At 39.2% G+C, this 21,804-nt stretch overlaps 1 protein-coding gene across 1 annotated transcript in view; it reads right to left on the minus strand.

Annotated features, from left to right (window-relative positions):
• The window catches only part of LOC121312911 (dolichyl-diphosphooligosaccharide--protein glycosyltransferase subunit STT3B), a 59,755-nt gene extending 46,135 nt beyond the window's left edge, over window positions 1-13,620 (minus strand). Inside the window, exon 1 of the mRNA XM_041244817.1 lies at window positions 13,226-13,620. Within this exon, the coding sequence (XP_041100751.1) occupies window positions 13,226-13,473 (248 nt within the window). The 5' untranslated portion in view covers window positions 13,474-13,620. The remainder of the gene's footprint in view (window positions 1-13,225) is intronic.
• Window positions 13,621-21,804: the final 8,184 nt, after the last annotated feature.

A 21,804-nucleotide genomic window follows, 5' to 3' on the forward strand; every position in this document is an offset into this window, starting at 1 on the left:
AAAGCAGAAATGTACTTAGCGTCAAAATGCCTGTTACAGGAACCTACCTGACAAAATCCATGATTAAAATCTATATTGAACTTTAAAAAAAAAAAAAAAAACACACAACAGTTGATTAACACAAAAACACTTGGATGGAGAACACATTATTAATATTTGAAATGGTTTGTGGAGGGTTGTATTGACTATCATTGACACAATTTTATTTTGAAATCAATTAACACTACAACATAAGCAAAACTATGAGGTTGATTTGATCAGCCTTAACTGCTGGACGAAGTCCCTGATGGATTTTATTACAGCATATTGCAGCACTGGTGAATCCTCTTGTATAGCGATCAAGCACCTAATCCCGGGATAACCAAAGATACAGTAGGTGGTTAATTTAATGCAAGGTGATTATGAAACATTTGGGAAATAGTGTAAGTTACATATAATTTAAAAGCTCAACTGAAAATGAAACCATTAACCCTTTAAAAGGGCCAAGCGTTTCAGTGGGATGCTCACCCAAGAATTTTTTTTTTTTGGCTGCATTTGACTTCTAAAATTAGCTAAAAGTCAATTTTCAGAAACACCCTGGGGAACATTAGAAAGTACTTCAGAAACCATACAAACTTCTCTGCTGAATGGTTAATCTATGCAGCTGATGACTGCAATGAACAGCATGTTCACATTTTAAATATTTGTGTTGTGTATGGAAATTGGCGAGTGCACCTTTTAATTGTGTAACATGGGAAATAGCATGCTGCAGCTCCCATGCTCAATGTTCAATGAAATCCTGATCTGACAGCATTGAACACAGACAGCGCTTATGATTAAATGTTGCAGTTTATTTTTCCAGTAAACACAAGTTTAAACTGCAGTGAGGTCTGCTATATTTATGATAAAAACAGCACAGCAAGCACGTTGTCATGTCTAAATTTAGTGAATGGCGTTTATTTATTTATTTTCCCTGCTTTAGTACAAAACTCACGCTACATTACTGTTTTACATAACTGTACTCTTACATTATCGTGCCTGCTTCTTTGGCTGAAGAGATATTATAACCTGATCATCTAACTTGGGAACCTGCTGCACAATTAAATCATCCTTAAACTCTTGACAGTAAACAATGCAAATAATTCTATTATATCTGGGATGCAAAACGCAACAGACAATGTGTTGACTCAACATTATTCAGGCATTCTAGATTTGACTGGCGAAAGACAACGTTGGTTTATTGGAATTCACAAAGATAGCTTTTATTCTGAATGGCACGGTAACCTTTTCACTTCCTTTTTTGTTTAACTGTTGAGCTTTTTGCTGCATTACAGCCCTTCATTATTTTCTTTATTTTAAGTTCCAGGGCATTTTGTTCATGGCACATGTGCAATACACAAACCATATGTTTATTTCTATTTTTCGCTGTTCTTGTTAAATGCAGCTGCTCATTTTAAGCTATATTTTTACACAGTACTTGCACATTCGGTCTCCATCATAACTGCTGCAAGGGGTTTCCGTATTCTGATGGGGTTAATACCTCTCTGCACTGTATTCGATCACATCGTTACCATCCTTCTCACACTTCAGTTAATTAAATGTGTGATGAGGTTATTTTTGCTGTTGTCACATTTGCAACTATTTTAGTCATAGTTGGAGCCCTGCATCAATTTCAAATTTCTCTGACTTAATTGTACAAACTGATACGTTACGATGGTGCGATTGAGGGAGTATTGTGGTTGAGGAATCATATCATCATAAAGAACCACTGCCAGTGCGTACCAGTTGCAAGTCTGTCACGAGGCAGTACTGGCACGTGTACCACAGGTTGACAACCACTGCTCTAGAGATTACTCAATTCAGGAACTACAAAAAATACCTACAGCTTTTTTCCACTCCAATAAGTTTTTATTAAAAAAAAAATATATATATTCTGTTACCTGATGGAACCTACAGTACTGCCTCAAAGTTTTGCTGATTTAAAAAAGGAGAAGAAAAAAAGGGGGGCAAATTACAAGACATTCCTTCACCTGTGAGATTTTATGAACACTGATATTTCAAAATAAGCTGGTCACCGGCTTATTTTGAAAACCCTGATTATCTGGATTTATAATTGAGCTACTGCAGCTTTAAGAGAGTGATGTCATCTGCTGTAGTGCTTGCAGGGATGATGGAGGAGTTATCAGGTCGCGAAGTAAATGACGGCACCAGTGGCAACTGCCGCATTGCCCAAGCTGCTTGATGCAATGCAAAAGGCAAAGATTGCCTGCAAGCCCATCAGTCATTGCTACCAGTGTCCGTCAGCACCAGCACGTCTGATCTAACACATTCACGAACTTGCTCAGCTTCAGCTGGCCCGTTCTCAGTCTAATCTTGTCCTGCGAGAAAATGACTCATTAATCATAATGTATTATTATTGCCATTCTTCTTACTGTGCACCTCCCAGCACTAAGCCACGAGAAAGACGTATTGTATCACTGGTTAATGAGGGGCAAACAGAGGGAGGGACGCTGCTAGACTGAGCTCAATATGACCGTGCTTCAAGGAATTTTCAACCACACGTGTTCACTGACAGTCACGGTGTGATTTTTCCATCTGCGAGCACCATGCTAACTCAAATGTTTAAAAAGAAAGGAAGAAGAGCCGTCTAAAGTGGCAACGAAGTGTTCTAGGACGGACCTAATGTTCAGGTAAGCAATGGGTGCACAACAATTCGTCCCTGATTATTATTGTTATTATTATTAATTTACATAATAATAAAATACGTTTTTCAAGTACCAGCTCCCTGTATTATGAAATGAGTAGCAGAGAACACAATAGTGAATGAAACATCTTGTGAAGTACATCGATTTCTGTAATACATTCTCACTACCTTACTCAGTATTTAAAAAAATAATAATAATAATAATTTCGTGGTCACCACTTATTTTTATTGTTTTCTCTACAATTTAGTAATGTTCAATTATTTTTTTTTGGCACAGCCCATCACTACCACCCCTGCGTTGACACGGGAGGGACGAAGACGAACACAAGCTGTCCTCCAAAGTGTGTGCCGTTAGCCGCCTGCTTCTTTACACACTGCAGACTCACCATCAGCCACCTTGAGCTACAGCGGAGGACAACACAGCCCTGGGCAGCTTACAGGCAAGCCCACAGGAGCCCGGACAGACCACAGGGGTTGATGGTGCCCGGTGAGCCGAGGACAACCTGGCCGACCTAACTGTACCTCCCCCCCGGGAAGTGCTCAGCCAATTGAGTGCCCTGGGAGCTCCTGTCCTCGGCTGGCAAAGGAAAAGCCTGGTCTCGAACCAGAGACATCCAGACTATAAGGCGCATCCTGCACTCTACGCGAGTGCTTTTACTGGATGCGCCACTCGGGAGCCCTAGGTCTGCTTTTTAACTAGTAAAATGTGTGCTTTCATAAAAGGGGTTAGAATATGTATGCTTAAAAACTTTACACCATGTCCAGCAATGCATCATAACAAAACTGTAACTACTTTGCAATTGTGAATTTCAACGGTGAAACTATATAGTCTGTCAAATGTAAACATCTAAGAGTATGTACATCCAACTGTTCATCATTGTGATGAAGTGTGTGTGTGTGTGTATATATATATATATATATATATACATTTTATATATATATATATATATATATAATTTGCAAAATTAAAATGAAAAAATGACTGTACAATGCAATTCATTGTGTTCGTCATGAACAGTGTCTGCAGAGGCAGAGGTGGGCTGTGTTGTTGCTGATATTTGCTGCCATACAGCTTGACAGACCATTGATGGTGGTGGCACAAAGCACAATTCCATAGCACAAGACTCCAACCATCAGAGTCTGCTTCCTTCAGCTGTGGAAATCAAGTCTAGTCACCAAACAATGTGTTTTAGTACTTGGTTAAAAAATGAACTTTCTTGGAAAAACCACGGTTTGCTGCCAATGTTTAAAGACAACCCAAGCTTAAGAGTTAAACAAACATGTGGTTACAGTTAACAAGATTGTTGCATTTTGTGGTTACGAAGAGTCACAAATCTAATTATTTTATAAAGAGTTAGACAGATACAGTACCTATAGAAAGTCTACACCCCCTGGAACTTTTTGCACATTTTGTTGTGTCAGTGCCTCAGTTTCATGCATTTAAATGAGGATTTTTTTCCCCACTTATCTACACATCATATTCCACACTGTTAAGGGGGAAAAAAGTTTTTAATGAGAAAAAAAAAATATTAAATACAAAACTGAAAAGATCATAATTGGATAAGTCTCCACCCCCCTGTTACAGCTGTTAGTCTGTTTGGATAGGTCTCCACCAACTTTGCACACCTAGATTTGGCAATATTTGACCATTCTTCTTTACAAAACTGTTCAAGCTCTGTCAAGTTCCTTGGGGAGTGTTGATGGACAACAATCTTCAAGTCATGCCACAATTTTTTTTTCGAATGGATTTAGGTCGGGGCTCTGACTGGGCCCACTCAAGGACATTTACCTTTTAACAAAACTTCCGTCCCAGTTTCACCTTTCTTGCAGAGGGCAGCAGATTTTCCTCAAGAACATCTCTGTACTTTGCTCCATTCATTTTCCCTTCTATCCTGACAAGTGCCCCAGTCCCTGCCGATGAGAAACCATAACATGATGCTGCCACCACCATGCTTCACAGCAGGGATGGTGCTCTTTGGGCGATGCGCTGTGTTGGGTTTGCGCCAAACATAACGCTTTGCATTTAGGCCAAAAACTTCAATTTTAGTTTCGTCAGACCACAAAACTTTTTTGCCACATGGCTAACGAATCTCGAGTGTTTTTTGCATACTTCAAAACTGGATTCAAGGTGGGCTTTGAGTAATGGCTTCCTTCTTGCCACCCTACCATACAGGCCAGATTTGTGGAGTGCTTGACATATTGTTGTCACATGCACACTTTGACCAGTCTTTGTCATAAAAACCTGTAGCTCTTGCAAAGTTGCCACTGGCCTCTCGGTAGCCTCTCTGATCAGTCTCCTTCTTGCTCGGTCATCATCGGTCTGTGCCTTTCAACGGCTTTGTCCCAGAGTTCTTTTGAAAGCGCCTTGGTGCTCATGGTTGAGTCTTTGCTTTGAAATGCACTACCCAGCAGAGGGAACCTACAGGAACTGCTGAATTTATCCTGAAATCATGTGAATCACTACAATTTAACAAGTGGAGGCCACTTAATTTTATGTGTGATTTTGAAGGCGAATGGTTACACCTGAGCTAATTTAGGATTGTTATTACAAAGGGGGGTGGACACTTATCCAACCAAGCTATTTCAGTTTTTATAATTAATTTTCTACAAATTTCTAGAATATTTTTTTCACTTGGAAGTGGTGGGGTTGGATGTGTAGATAAATGAAAAATATATATTTTAATGCATTTTAATTCCAGGCTATAAGGCAACAAAAGGTGAACATTTTGAAAGGGGGTGTAGACTTTCTATAGGCACTGTAGTTAAGATATATTTTTTTCCCCCCTTCTGTTGACAAATTACACAAATAAAAGGAAATGTTTACTTGTTTATTTATTTATTTATTTAAAACAAACTATTAGCGTAAAAGTGGCCTGGTAAATTAAAACCTATACATCATTTATTTACACTTGTGTTCTACAGCATGAAAGAGAGAGTTCACAAATGAAGCGCCAGATCAAACAAACAAAAAAAGTCCACAGATATCATTTACAAAAAAAATTCTCCAAAGCTGTTATTGTTCTTGTTTACTATTCAAATGACAAAGGTTTTAATCAGACTATCAGTATGTCTGTGCTACTTTTCTGTGACCTGTACTGTGCAGTAGGGGGTGGGACAAAGTAAGTGCTGCATTGTTTTGATTTAGGTTGCTAAAATCTAGTTTTCTGCATTGGAGGAAAAAATGGACGACAAAGCAAAAAAAAGCAAAGTATATTTCAGTGATTGATCCTGTCAAGATATTTCCAAAAGAAACTGTACATGCAGATGGAGGTAATTGTTTTGCATATCTTAATGCGTCTTTGGAGAAAATACGATCGATTGTTATTTAGCTTCAGAATCACACATTAAACAAAAGGCTACTACAGATGCTGCTGGACAGAACTAAAAATAAACTGCTTTCAGAAACCAAACTGGAAAGTCAGCCCAGACAAAAAAGTAAGTTAAATCAGCACTACAACGATCTAGCACAGCCACCTCACTTCAGCCTACTGCTTTCTTTATCGCAGTTGAAATTTTAGACCCTAATAGCCACGTTTTCTTTGTTTGTACTAATAAAATAAATTATTGGATGGGACAAATAACCTGACAACGAACATGCTGCATATATTGCCTTTAATAAAAGTATGCCAAGTGCCCTTGAGTAAACAAGTTTTGGGGCCATTTCTAATCGACTTCCATATCTGTATAACTTGGCAAACCTTTGCCTTACTTCCAACCAATTCAGTGGATGCAGATGTGCAGTCTCAATGTATGGGCAAGTCAACTGCAGGGGGATGCTGCATGCTTACCTTTAACAAATGACAGCACTTTGTTTTAGTAAGGAAGCAAGTAACACGATTTTTAGGCTTATAGGTGTTGTGAAATACTGTCTACTTAGGTTTATTTAATGTTTAAACAGGTCTGCGAAATCCTAATTTTATTCCACAACCTACCCGTGAGAAACAAGTAAATTTAACGTGATTTAAGTAGACACATAATTATGCTGTTCACACATGACCATCCAATTGGTCCAATAAAAGTTATTGTTATTACTATATGTTCTTGATTGGTTTTTTTTGTTGTTTTTTTTACATTGTGCAGCACCGAGACACCTTGGTGTGAAGGGTGCTATATCAAATTAATGTTACGGTTATTAAAATTTAGACAACTTCCAAAAGCATTAAAGAAGCAATCTGCAAATCTCAGACCTTAGTCAGTATCTTGACTGTTTTGTACTCTAAATCAATCAACCATTAATAATTCAACCCACTTTCTAAGTAAAGGAAAATCTCACTTCTCAGCTGTGCCTGAAGGGCTAGTTGGGATAATTTGCATATCTGGCTGAAAATCAATGACCATCTCCTCTATAGAGATATATCTTCTGGTATGAATTATAAAGATTGGTTGAGGGAACAAAATCTATTTTAGCCAAGAATAAAAAAAAAAATAAATAAAATAAAAAAAAAAGTTTGTAAAATTAAAAAAGGTGCTGACAAAATTAGAGCTATTCAGTATTTCAAGTGCAGCACAGACGTGGACAAGAGGACACAGTTGTAAGACATGGGTTACCAAGCCAGTGTATTTTCCCCACCGTTAATTTATGTGAACTTTCGCTTGCCCCAAGGGGAAGTGTAACAATTTTGCTTTCATGCAGGTTCCATGGGGGACACAGGCACTCATTACCCAGGAGTTATTTTATAAAAGTATAGTGCAAAGTGAAGCTCTACCAATTTCCTGTGCAGCTAGAATACTGTAGTGAAACTGAGCTACAGCACAAGAAGGGGTTTTGACTTTTACTTCAGCTTCATGTCTGAAATAAAATGATCTTCGGCACAAGGACAGCAATAACATTGCTAGTGCCAAAAAAAGGTAAGAATCCAACACACTGGCAGGCCTCTCTGATAAGCCTGCTTCTTCACCAGTAGGACAGGACCAACTGGCCAACTTCTGACCTCACAAAATAGGATTTACCTACAAGCTGCCAACCTGCATGTTTCATAGCTACAGTTCTCCTAATAGGACCTACAAACCTCCATCTTTCAATCCAAAAGGTAAATACGCCACCCGCTTTGCTATTTGCTTGAGTTATACTAAGCAGACTGTTGGAAAACATGGATCGAGAATCGATTAGCAGTTTGCTATGCATGTAGACTGGCAGAGCTGTACTGGTGTTCTTTTCTGAAAAGTCACTAATATTGCAGATAGCAGACTGTTTGGTTCAAATTGCACATACTGCTAACAATTGACAGAGACCTTGCGTCTACAAGCTTCTTGCCCAGCATTGACTGCAAGCTAACAAGATAATGCTGTGGACCAGAAGGGGCCAGGCTCTAAAACTTTTGGAATGCAAAGCATAAAGGAGCTAAAAGGTTCCCAGGGACTGCCGTTGGACCCAAAGGTTCTCAGGGAGAATAAGAGATAATGCCACTGGACTCAAAGGGTCTCAAGCAATACGGAGAAACATGAACAAGGAAGATGACAAAAACTAGATGTATGGACCTTTTGGGGTGCCAGGGGTTTGAAGAATGCTCAGAGATTGTCACACAAGACTACACACACAGACACACACACAATTAAAAATATGGTAACAGAATAATGTGTTGTATCTTTGCAATTGGTTAAGTGTCAGAGAAAGAGAAGGTGGACCATCTATACAGAAGGGTATTTAATGTCATGCAAAAATTGCACCTGGGACCAGACTCCCTGCATATTTCAATAAACCTAACAACTGATTGAAGAAAAGGACTCCGCATTTTCTTGAATCTACTTACTCACCATCCTTTCTTTTTTTTAAGTTACATCACCGACTAGTATATGACATGTTTTGTATACTAATAGATTCCTGTGGATGGCTTTACCTTTGTAGGGTGTGGTGGTAAACTACACACACACTATGGTTTTTCTAATGCCTTGTTATTAAATGTAGCTTAGGACTTTGAACTCAAGTCACTTAACAGATATTGCTATTGCTACTCAAGGGCAAAGCATAAACTAAAATGCAGAATCCATCCACCTAGCTTTTATTCCACAAACTTCATCACTGCTCCTTGTGTCACCTCTGAAACCTGTATCAAGTGCTAGCAAGATTAGCTCAAACAGCAAGTCTGATCCACGACTGTCAAAACAAACAGATCCATCCTTTGCTCTGAGTTCAAGGTGGAGTTCAGTCTTAAATTAAGCAACACATTTTCTGGTCAGCTTATTTTCATATTACATATCTAAATGAATATATAACAATATTATCCAGGAGATAATTAGCTTAGAAATGAAAATTAGAAGGCAGGAATGACATCTATATTACCAGGAAGCAGAAGCATCAAGTCTTGAGCACAGCTATGCTCCCCTGAATTACCAATAACAGGCTAGATTTGCGGTCCCTGGTCTCTTTGTGGAATACCAAGAGTATGTTTTAATGCAGTGACGAAATATAGTTTAATGACAAACATGCATAGTTATCTGCAAAAGTGTAGCTGTAACAAAGCTGCAAGTCCAAGCATTGTGTCATTAAGCTGGTCAAATTGAAATCGAAAAATACACAGGAGCTGTGGAGGACTTTCAGGCAGTGACATTAAATGTTAGCATCCTCACTATTTAAAAAAATAAATAAAAACAACAATAAAGAGTCAATTTTTTTTTTTTATCAGCTAAGACACATCACCTCAGCACTACCACACTTCATGGATAGCAGCTGTGGGGGAAGCAGCAGCATAACTCCCTTGGGTGCATCTTCAAGGTTTAGAGTCAGACATCTCAGCTGTAACACCTAAGGTACACTGATCCACTTGGTGTGGGCAGGTTCTTAATGGGGTCCTCAACAGAACAAGCTGTATAAAAATGAAAGGGCTAAGAGTCATGTCTACAACCTACAGTACATTTATACTTATCAGGGTTCGACATTAACCATGGCTCGGTGGCCAGTAGATATTGCAGTTTGGCCGGTAGTTATAAAGCACCACAGGCACGACTGGGCCGGTTACGTTTAACTAGTATAATATATATAGTGTCTATGGCTTCAGTTTCATGAATCCAGGAAAATGGGCCAGTGTGTCAAAAATATTAACTTACAAACCATTTTTTAAAAACATAATTACGAACTATTATATTTGTTGTACAGTCAGACTCTGAGACTGCGTACCGAAGTGCTGTGTTGGTACTCATTCCCAGGGCAAAATATTTAACAAATTGGGTTTTCTACAACCAAGCAATCAATAAGCCAAAAGGAAAGCGCTGAAATTAATAAATCATAAAGAAAGTAATTATAAAAAAAAATGAAGACTAACATTTAGAGTGGAGGATTCATTCTGACTTGTTTGATGTGAGTTTCCCAGATTTGCATATAAAACAGAAGCTTTACTTGTTGTGAACTCAACATTTTGTTTACATCATATCCAGTCTCACAGTAAGATGTCCCGATGGATACCCAGATACACGATCGAATTTGGATTTGGGATCCGATGTGTTCAGGTCAAAAATGCCATTCACAATCTTTCCAGGACTCGCTGGTATCACTCAGCAAGCTTAGGAGAGGCTACAAAAGTGACAACGCTCTAAATAGGATTGTTATTTTGTATTATGAATATTGTTTTAATAGTGTTTATTATTAGGACATAAGCATAACAGTGTAAGCCAGTAAATTGTAGCCGGATTCACAAAGTGTTCAAACAACGTCCAAGATGAGATTTGTTCGTTTAATACCCTATTTCCTTCGGCACAAGTTTTTTCTTTTGATTACTGAATTAAAATACAGAACTCAATGAGCAGCATCTCTTCCAATTAAAGCAACAGTAGCATAATATTGTGCAAACCACCAAATAATTTTGCTGTAGTGTATTCAGAATAAAATAACACCTATCATATATTAGCCAAAAAATTCTACATCTGTTTAATTCCAACACAATATTTATAATAATATTAACAGTGTAAATATTGTAACCTGGCCAAAACAGTTGAACACACATAACAATACGACAGTTTAACATTACCAATTACACCTAGCCATCGAGTGCTGACATCAGATGAGTCCAAGTTAAGTTACTTTGTTTATTCAATGACCTGTAAATAATCCAAAACAAGGACACCTGGTTGTACGTTTAATGGTCAGTGTAAATGTTGCCGTTACTCCATCCATTCACAGAAAGTCAACAGTAGATGTTTTAAATTGAACTCCTTTCCAACTCCAAGTATCATGCCCTTTCTTATGAGTCACTGTGTTGTTCTGCTTAACATTTAGCATGTCTTTATATTCATCATAACGTTAAATTACTGTTCTAATTTCAATGTTACCCAAGTTTGGATTACTTCTTTTAGCACTTGCTATACATTATTTTATTTCAGTTCACACATTCAAAGTTCGCCAGTGCCATGCTCCCGGAAGCTGTTTCACGACTGGCTAGCAACAGCTGCAGAAGCTGCTGTGTACAGTCATCACATCATGCAGGGATCTGTTAACATTATCTAAAAACAAGGCAATAAAATTGTCAACATTTTCAGACAGAATACAATTACTGTAGAATGTTGCTATTACCAGCATTGCATAATTAATTATGGTGCTTACCTTTAATATGCAAACAACAGGTTTAAAACTGACATAACACGTGTTAAGCATCAACATTAAAAAAATAAGACGTTTGCTTCTAGCAGCTAATGTATAAGGTTTTTTGTGTACTCTTATGTAATATGCTATTCGAATATTTTTATTTTCGTATATTTGACTACACTGATCCATCCCTAATTAGGATTATTACAATTCACTATTCAGCATTGCTGTGACCATATGGTAACAGTGGTTGCGGGTTTGCTTGCTTGTGATAAAATGAGTATCACCTGTACACATACATTTTCCAAATCTTGAATGCAGTATTTTCATTTTCTGACAAGCACACAAACGTGTGCATGTTAAATGGCTGTAGTAAAGTATTGAAAGGATTCTTTTAGCCACTTTCTTGAGACGTGGGCTCACTTTGGTTACCATACACAGTTAAAAACATACTGAAAATAAAACCATCATGAAAAAATATATTGGGCCAGATAAAAATGCATCCGGCCCAGTAAAAACACTATCTCAATGTAAAGCCCTGCAGAGAGTCTGCTCATAAGCCAGTTTCAGAAAACACCTTATTACTTCAACCTCTGGGATATTCAGAGATACAAGATTCCACAGCAGAAGATTTAAAATAAAGAAATGTTCTCCTTCTAAATCAAATATATGGATTATCATAACAGCTTTCGAATTTTAACTTTAACTCAGAGCTCAATGTATCTCAAATTATTTAAATTGGAATCATACAGATCAGTAACATGAAATACTTCTAGACAGCCTGTCAAGTTCACACCCAAGAATAAAACGCGTTTATAAAATTCTATTAAGAAAAAAAAAATATTTCTAACAAATGCTTCTGAATCCAGACGCCAATATAATTGTCATATAAAAAAATGGTACAATGCTAAGAAAAAAAAAAAAACTACTTCCTAGATATTAAACAAGTCAGTTAGTTAAATTTGGTACTGGGTGGCACATAGCTCGGGATCTGATACTGGAACTGTCTTCAGGTTTTTGTTTTTTTTATTATTACTTTAAGGAAAAAAAGGAAAACCACGTAATGCTACAACTGAACGGTCATTCGTTTAGCTATTGGATAAGCAGGCCTAAAGCTTCAATAGTACTTCGTAGTCATACAAAAGTAATAAATTGGTTTGATTTGTTGTGCTGAAAGATCATTGAAGAGACAGTGGCGTGAAGCACCGGAGGACCTGCATTCCTTCTGTGCCCAATAACATTCCGTTTAACTCCAATCAACAAAATCATTTTAAAACACGACTTAAAACCCCTATCCTAAAGGCACACAGGGGGAGGAAAATCAACAACTCGATGGAAAACTGACCATTTCAATACGCTGGGATAGCAAGTTGAAGGTTGAATTGGGTTGATATTCAGAACTTGCATATTGCAGTGGACAATGAACACATTGACAATGTTATGCAAATGCAATACCAATTTAAAAATGGCCAATTTTGGATCTGTAGTTCTGCTTGCTCGCGCCCCCAGGTCTTCCGGGTCGAGGGACCGTCAGTCTGCGACCTGAGGTTTTCTGTGGTGCAAAATACCATTTGCTGCGATGTTGCTGCAAGGGTCCTGTAACTTCTGCTTTATTATTATTTCTACAGTACAATAGAACCAAGTAAAGTAGGAAAATGACACCCCAAAATACTGTAGGTTTGATATCCACGAGATGACGTATGTCAGCTGCAAGGTTTCAGCACAAAGCCTAACCAAATCTGCTCTATCACAAACCTGCGTTAACTTACAACCGAATGAATGAATTGAATATACTGGCACTAATTAGGTGCTGAACCGGAATGTAAAGTGAAAACATCGAGTGATCGCAAATTATTTTTGTTGGGGAGGTTTTTATCACCTGCCGGCTGATCCAGAATGCAAAACCTGAGACTGAAGTTGACTTAGGAGGGTTAGAAAAAAAAGTTTCAACACCTGCTTTCTACAAGACCAGATGTGGACTGTTATCATTATTACGATCTCTCAAGGTAGTTACTGACTGTACTCACCAGGGGTCAAACTCGTGGATGATGCTCTCGAAGCGGATCACGGCAAAAAGTCTGGAACTGAAGCCTGCAAGCCAGGCCAGAAACAGAATGGTGAATGAGAGCAAGGACTGCCAACCAGCAGGCTGGGTAAGACCACCGGAGAGGCCTCCAGCTGCAGCGGGGTTAGGCCGACTGTTGCTCAGCATTGAGTCCCCAGCATTCGTGGAAGCTTTGTGCTTGCTGTCGGCGACTGAGTGCTGCTCCGCCATATTCTGTGTGGACCGCTGTGAATCTGGATCGGAAATCGAGCCCTCGCTGTCTGGATAACCCCTGCTGGTATTTATTCGTAGCGACTTAAACGAGTAACATACCAGCCGGTCGGTCACCAACAGTCCTGCACGCAGCTCGACTGACTCAGAAAAGGGAAGGGGCGGGAACAGTCGGCCCTACAGGAAGAACTATCAGCCTCTCACAGCGCGACAGCTATCGCGGGGAGGACCAAACACAAGCCATCCACAATCTGAGAAAGAGGTTTCTGTAACCGACTGCTCTGTGAGCCAATGCGATGCTATGTAAAAGAGATTACGGACAGCGCAAAAAATTGAAGCATTTATTTACACAAACCAACCAGAATACTCACGAATGTGCGATTGAGTTCAATCTAGGCCTATCAGGAGCCACAAGTTAGGGGGGCTGTCAGTATGACTTGTACACCAATACAGTAAATGAATTACAGCCTCCATGCAAAATAGGATAAACCAATGTTGAAGAAAATGAATCGGTTTACGTGAGAGTAATGTGTACATTAGCTTTGAATCCAGTGATAATTATGTGAACTGTAAACGGCTGCATATCATATCGCATGCAAGTTATGCCAGCCAAGCTAAAACACAATCAAATAAAACGAATTAAAATGTTAAAACAGGACTACATTTTAAATGTTTCTTTTTTAAATTGAACTGTTTTTATACAGACACCTTAACCATCATGTTCAGACCTAGACCCAGGAGTCAGTTGAATTTGGTTTTGTGACTGATTTAAAGAAAATAGCTTTATTGGCATGATAATGTTATGCAAGTATTGCCAAAGCATTTACAAAACAAAAATAAATTAGAAAATATATATTTACAAAAAGAGAAAACAAATTAATACTATTATGAGACATGGTTATTTACATTTTTAATTTGTATTTTGTCCCTCATTTTGTGGTAATTGGTTATAAACTCTGCAGCAATTTTTGCTGTTTTTTTCCCAGGATTATTTTTAATTGGGATTCCTGGTCTAAGTGGTGGACACCAGGAACCCTGCTGATGAATTTGGGGTACTAAATATTTCTGAATTTGTTGTATTTGCTGCAGTCTAGAGCAAAGTGTTTCTCTGTTTTTACCTCCCCACAATCGTTATGGCCACAGTTTCTAGGTCTGCATGCATGGGCCAGTTTCCACCTCAAGAGTGTGTTCGCTCAGCCTATATTTTGTCAGGGTCTGTCTTGGTTTGGGAGCTTTTATTTCAGTTAAATATTCAGCTGGGGAATAATTTCTGTTCAGAATTCTGTAGCATTCTAATTTATTTTGTTTTTTTTATTTTAGTCTGTCCAATAGTTAATATAATTTTGTTTTTGGGTAGAGACTATTTTCCTGAGCTGAGGTGGGTGTGTTTGGCCCCAGCTGGCGTGAAGCTCTGTGATATCAGTATGGCTCTGTTCACAGAGCTTCAGGGCCAGCTGGATGGTAGGGTCTCTCTCTGGGCATTGCTCTTGTTGTTTTAGGGATTTGTGGTGGTGGTAGGAGTCAGGGTCACTCTGCTTTAAATGTATCCAGTAGCAGAGGGCTCATTTCTGGATTTTAAGGAATAGTAGGAATCACCCAAGCTCTGCTCGACAGCCATTTGGGACATTACTGTGGAGGTTCAGGATGTTTTTACCAAATTCCAGGTGGAGGTTTTCAACTGCACCCTTTTCCCACTTTTCGAATTGAGAATGGGTGCCCAGACTTCACTCCCATACAGCAGGATGGGAACAATAACACTATCAAACAGTTTTCCTCAAATTGTTACCAATGGTTTTAAGTAATATATTTTTTTCTTTATAGAATAGTATGCTCTTTGTGCTTTTTCTGCCAGGGCCTTTATGGCTAATTTGAAGCTCCCACAGACCCAGATGCAGTAGCTAGTTGTGTGTTCTAGTGTGTTGTTGTTTATTCTAAATGTGTATTTTTTTTTTCCTGAAATCTGTTTTTATATTGTAGAGCCCTGACTTTACAATACTGTTTGAGTATGTACAGTTTCTGTTGCAGACCCTGCTCTGTGGGTGACAGTAAGAGCAGGTCATAAGCGTAGAGCAGACACATTATTTTCGTGTTATCTAGTGGTGGACTGCTCTAATTCTGTAGCCAGCTGGGTGATATAAATATATAAATGTTAAATAGCGTGGGACTCAGATTGCAGCCCTGTCTCACTCCCTGGCCCTGGGTGAAGAACTCAATTCTTCTGTTATTGTCACACTGCATTTGTTTCCTGTGTATGTTTATGGTTTGATAGGCTTAGCGTTTTCCTAATTAGTTTACATTCATTGTCAAACCATTTTTCTGTCATGTTGCTTTTTTGGGAGTTGAGTTTTAGGTTTGATTTTTCAGTAAGTGTTGAAAAAATGTGATTTAAATCTTCTAGGGCTTTACACCATTTATATTATGGGTGTAACTTCTTGATTGAAAATGTATTAATAATGTTTTAATGACTATATCGTCAATAGTTTTTTAAATATTGCTCTTTGCTGTTTTGTGCCCATTTGTAGGTGGGCTGGAGCTTGTGCAGGTTTGATGGGGTGTTCTGTTTAGTGTTGTGAAGATTTGTTGTGTGTAGATAGAGCATTGTTCAGCAGTAATCTGACAATACAGTTTGCGGTTTTATTATAAAAGCATTTATGTTGTGTGATGGTATAGTCAACTACACTGCATCCTAATGTGGAGCTTTATGTATATTTACCTAGCAAGTCCCCCCCCCCCCCCGGTCCTCCCATTAACTATGTATAGACCCAGGCTTTTACACAGGTGAAGCAGCTCCTTTCCATTCTTATTCACTGTACTAGCAAAGTTGTTTCTCTGATTGTGACAGAGATGGCTGAGTGGTAACATCTCTGCCAGAATGCAGGAAGAAAGACCAACGCAGCACTGCAGGGCAAAAGAAGCTGTGGCGCTGTTTATTTTTTAACACAAAACTAAAACCAAATAAAACAGGTACACAAAAACAAAATAACAAACACAAACTACTGTGATCAAGCTGGGCAGTAGCCTTCACTGATCGTACTTATTTTTCTTGCATGCCTCTCTCGCTCGCTCCTCCAAACACCTACACAGAGTGCAGAGAGCTGCAGACTTTTATGCAGGTGATTTTAACAAAATAATAAAAAACTCTTAAACAATAATGCAGTAAATGGCACCAGCCACATTCTCACGAGATGTCTGGCAGATTCGAACTGCTACCATCGCATCTGCCAGACCACATCCAAACCAAACAATAACAAAGAAAACATTGTATTTTTAAAGAAGACAACATCCATTCAAATCAACAATAACAACAATACTTGGCTAGTCGCCGTCCTTTATATACACAATACATCATAATAATCATTATAACAATAATAATACAAAACAAATATACTTTATAGGAGCAGTGCCTTGCCCTGCCCCCTTCTCATGTACAGGGGTCCTGGCCCTGTTACATAGGGTTACCATATTACAGATCCTCAAAAAGAGGACACTACGCAGGGGGTTTGCTGACAGGCGACCAATTTTTATTTAAGATTAACCTTTCGTTGTGCAAAATGAACACGAAAAAAATAGTTTATACTAAATACTTTGAACATCTGAAAATGATTAAAAAAAGAAGTATTAATGGCCTGTATCAAACATACACTTTTTTACAGTCAGTACTTTATTGATTGGCAATGAAACAAATCTTTGCAAGATAACTGTCAAATCTGTGCACCAAAAATCTGTTTCATACTGTGCTTCTTTTTGTGCCCATGCATATTTCTCTGCCAAGTGTATCTTTCTCAGCAGTGGTTGAAGTAGCTCTAAATTATTCTTTGCAAAAGAAGAATGTGTGCCTGAAGTTGTGCTGCACAAGCAGGATCGCTTTCAGAGACTCAACAGTCAAGTTGTTCCTTTCCTTTGTCCACTGGCTTTGCATCAGTTAAAAAAACTTGCTCAACATTTGCATTGTGAGAGGGGTCAGCAAAGAACTGTGTAATACAGTACGTAACAGTGCTGAATGACATTCAATGTTTTTGGACCTGTTGAAATATTTGGCCTATTTTGGAGTGCTAGCAAGTTCTTGAACTCATCACTTTTACAACCTTCCACACATTTCTTGAGATTGCAAGATTGCAAAGCACTTACCTAAACAAGAAAACATCTCAAATTTGGAACTCACTGTAGCTCGGTGTTGTTTACATTATCCTCTGTGCCTTGCTGCAGTTTGACGTTCAAGCAACATCTGCTGGTAAAAGTGCAGTTTGTCAACACAATACGTACCGGTAATGATTTTGTTATGCAAATCTCTTTGATTTATTTGTGTAGGGCAACTGAATGAACTAATTCCTGTTTATTTATTTATTTAGCAGACGCCTTTATACAAGTGTTACATGGCAATACTCCGACGCGTTGCCGTCCCTGGGCGAGGCAGAGCTGGTGACCCCAGGTGACAGTGGCAGCGGACTCTCGGGAGGCAACGGCAGCAGCGGAGCCCCTGGCTATGAAGACGGCAGCAGGAGCTCCACTTCTCCCAATGGTGGTGGTGGAGGCCGAGGTAGCTCCTGCTCCTCTCCTTCTGATGGTGGTGGAGGCAGAGGCAGCTCCTGCTCCTCTCCTCCCCTTCTGACTGTGAAGGTGGCAGGGGCTCCTCCCCTTCTGGCTGGGAAGGTAGCAGGGGCTCCTCCCCTTCTGGCTGTGAAGGCGGCAGGGGCTCCTCCCCTTCTGGCTGCAGTGGGGGGACCAGCAGGCATGCTGCCTCTGCTGGTGGAGATGGGTACAGCAGGTCTTTCTCTGCTGTGGGTGGTAGAGGCGGAAACAGCAGGCATTCTCCCTCTGCTGGTGGAGGTGGGAGAGGCAAGCAGTCCTCCCACAGTGGTGGAGGTGGAACCAGCAGGTATTCTTCTTCTGCTGGTGGAGACATGGGCTGTGGACAATCGGCCTCCCTCCTTTTGGGCTGTGGATGCAACGACTCCTCCCTCTTGGGCTGCGGACACTCGGCCTCCTCCCTTTTGGGCTGTGGACATACCGACTCCTCCCTCTTGGGCTGTGGATGCTCGACCTCCTTCCTCTTGGGTGCTAGAGACGACCAGGTCTGGTCCACTGCCCAGAACCATTCTGCAGTGTCCCCCACCAGACCCTGTTTCCACGCCTGCTCGTACTGCGGGTCCCCATCAGGGCAGTCCTCCCGGACGTGCCCAAACTTGCCATAGACGTCGCACATAGGAGCCCCTTCCATCCTCCACTGCTCCTGTTCAGCTACCCAGTCCAGGGGTCTAACTGGAGTTGGAACCCAGGACCACCACCTCTTAGGTTGCGGCTGCTGCTGCTGCTTTTGCAGCTCTTTCTCCCCATCCTCTTCTTCGCACACACACGCAAAAAAAAAAAAAAAAAAAACAAACCGATCGACAAGACCGGACTCAGGTCCTCTGGCGACCACTAGGGTGGGACTGTAGGGCACATCACGTCCCTACCGACTCACCACTGTAGTCCGGTCTTACGTCCTTCTTTTTGTTTTTCGTCATGACGCCATTTCCTTCGACACCGCGGCTTTATTTTTTAACAAAAAAAAAAAAAAAAAAACAGTGCTCACAGAGCCAAATAAAACAGGTACACAAAAACAAAATAACAAACACAAAATACTATGATCAGGCTGGGTAGTAGCCTTAACTGATCGTACTTTTTCTTACACGCCGCTCTCGCTCGCTCCTCCAAACAGCTACACAGAGTGCAGAGAGCTGCAGGCTTTTATGCAGGTGATCTTTACAAAATAATTACAAATCACTTAAACAATAATTCAATAAACGGCACCAGCCACATTGTCACAAGATGTCTGCCAGATACGAGCTGCTACCATCACATCTGCCAGACCACATCCAAACTAAACAATAACAAAAAAAACATTATATTTTCAAATAACACAACATCCATTCAAATCAACAATAACAACACACTTGGCTATTCGCCATCCTTTATATACATAATAAATCATAATAATCATTATAACAATAATAATAACAGTACAAAACAAATATACTTTATAGGAGCAGAACTTTGCCAGTTGGGCAATAAGTAGCCCTGTCTGTATTTAACCATGTCTCTGACAAAAATATAACATCAATATTTTCCAAACTATTTACAAAGAGAGTGCCTTTACTTTTTGGTCCAAGGACTGTTTCAACTGCTTATTGTAAAATAATTAATTGTATGTTTGTTTATAACGATAGTAAGTTACAAATATTTAAATCACATAGTTTTATAGCATTTACACTAGGAGAGTATTTATACTTAAACTTTCTATGTACATTTTATGTATTATATACACACACACAAATGTACATTCATATATTTTCATTGTTAATGACACTTTCTATATTGTGTTATAAATTACACTTTTATAATTATTTAATTTTTCTAAATTTAGCTTTGTTTTATAGTTATTAATGTATTATTAGTTTTAGTAGTATTAATATTATTATTAATTTTCAGATCAATCCAACGCAATGTCGGTATTCAACACAGCCGGATATAAGGCTCAGTCCAAACAGAGCACCAAGCTCAGTGAGGTACCAGGATCGAGGCAGTAACTTCACACAGGGCAAGAGACTTTTAATTTATCTCTTTATATATTGTATAGAGATTATTTAATATGTAGCATCTTGGCATATTTAGATTTATCGGTTGTTACATTGTAATTTGTCAGCTGGAGTAAAATACCAGTACAATTAAGATTCCTTTTAAAATTAAACATTCTTAAAAAATGAAAACAAGTGAACCAATAATATTTAATGTAAGTTTGGAGTTACTTAATCTGTTTTACAGTTGCAGATGTCATTACAACTTTTAAAAACTTAACATTTGGTAAAAGTAGAAATGGAAGAAAAAAAGAAAGTTTGCAGCTGCTTGCATTGTTGCAGTGTGTTTGAAAAAAGATAAAAAGAAAAAAAGACAAAGGTTTGGACAAGATATTGGCTACTTCGTCATGAAAACATGGTTTCTTTAATACACTTCTAAAGGAGCTTGCCACAGAAGAGAGAGATGGCTTCAAATCCATGTACTTATCCATTTTCGAATGGATAAGTACACTTTTCATGCTCTTCTTTCCATTGTTGAAGATAAAATTAAAAATACAGTAATGCAAGCAGCAATAACAGCAAGATCACACTGAGATTTCTTGCAACGGGAATACTTGTTTTGTGTCAGCCGGAACACAGTCAGCAAGGCTATTTGGAAACGTCAGGCATTGTACACTGGGCTTAGGAAAGAATACTTAGGAACTCCACAAGCTTAACAAGAGTGGGTGTCTGTATCCTCAAAATGTAAGGACATGTGGAACTTCCCACAAAGCACTGGGGCCTTGGATGACAAACATGTAATTATTGAGCCCCCACTACTTCAATCACAAGGGCTCACATTCAGGCTCTCACAATTTCAATCACAAGGGCTCACATTCAGGCTCTCACAACTTCAATCACAAGGGCTCACATTCAGGCTCTCACAACTTCAATCACAAGGGCTCACATTCAGTTGTTCTCATGGCCCTCGTGGTTGCTGAGTTAAAATTTTCATACACTGATGTTGGGACAAATGGGAGAATAAGTGATGGTGGGGTTTGGGCTAAATGTGGTCTCAGTTCAGCTCTTGAGAGCAATCAGTTAAACCTTCCGCCTCCAGAATGCCTGCCAGGGCAGAATAGTATGGTGCCTTACGTGGTGAAGCCCTACTCACGAGAAAACCTGGATGAACAGACGAGGATCTTTAACTACCATCTCTACAGGGCAAGGCGCTGCGTGGAGAATGCCTTTGGAATACTGGCAAGCCGTTGGAGGATTTTCCAGAGGCTAATTGGACTTGCTCCAGAAAAAGTAGAAATATTAACACTGGCTGCATGTGCTTTGCACAATTGCTTGAGTACAACTCCATCAGAAGTGTGCTTTACACTCCACCTGGAAGCACTGACCAAGAAGATGCAGAGATAGGTCAAATAATTTCAGGTTCATGGAGAGAAGATGGTGCCTTGAATTCTTTTCTGCCTCTACAAGCAAACCAAAGCAAACATGCATCACCTAATGCAAAATAGAAAAATACAGACATTATTTCAATTCTACTGCAGCTGTGAGCTGGCAGCTTACAGCAATCACTTAAGTTATTAAAAAAGAAGATTACTTTTAATTTATTATAATTAGGTGTATTAAAAAAAAAAAAAAAAAACTGTCATTATTTAGTAGTTATTTAGTAATTTAGCAGACACCTTTAAACACAATGATTTAAATTGTTTGTCGAAGAGAAGAATACATTGTACTACATAAGAAAAAAACATTTTGTGTAACATTGTACACATTCAACTAGGTG

The sequence above is a fragment of the Polyodon spathula genome, chromosome 3 (assembly GCF_017654505.1).
Source record: "Polyodon spathula isolate WHYD16114869_AA chromosome 3, ASM1765450v1, whole genome shotgun sequence".
Lineage (NCBI taxonomy): Eukaryota > Metazoa > Chordata > Actinopteri > Acipenseriformes > Polyodontidae > Polyodon > Polyodon spathula.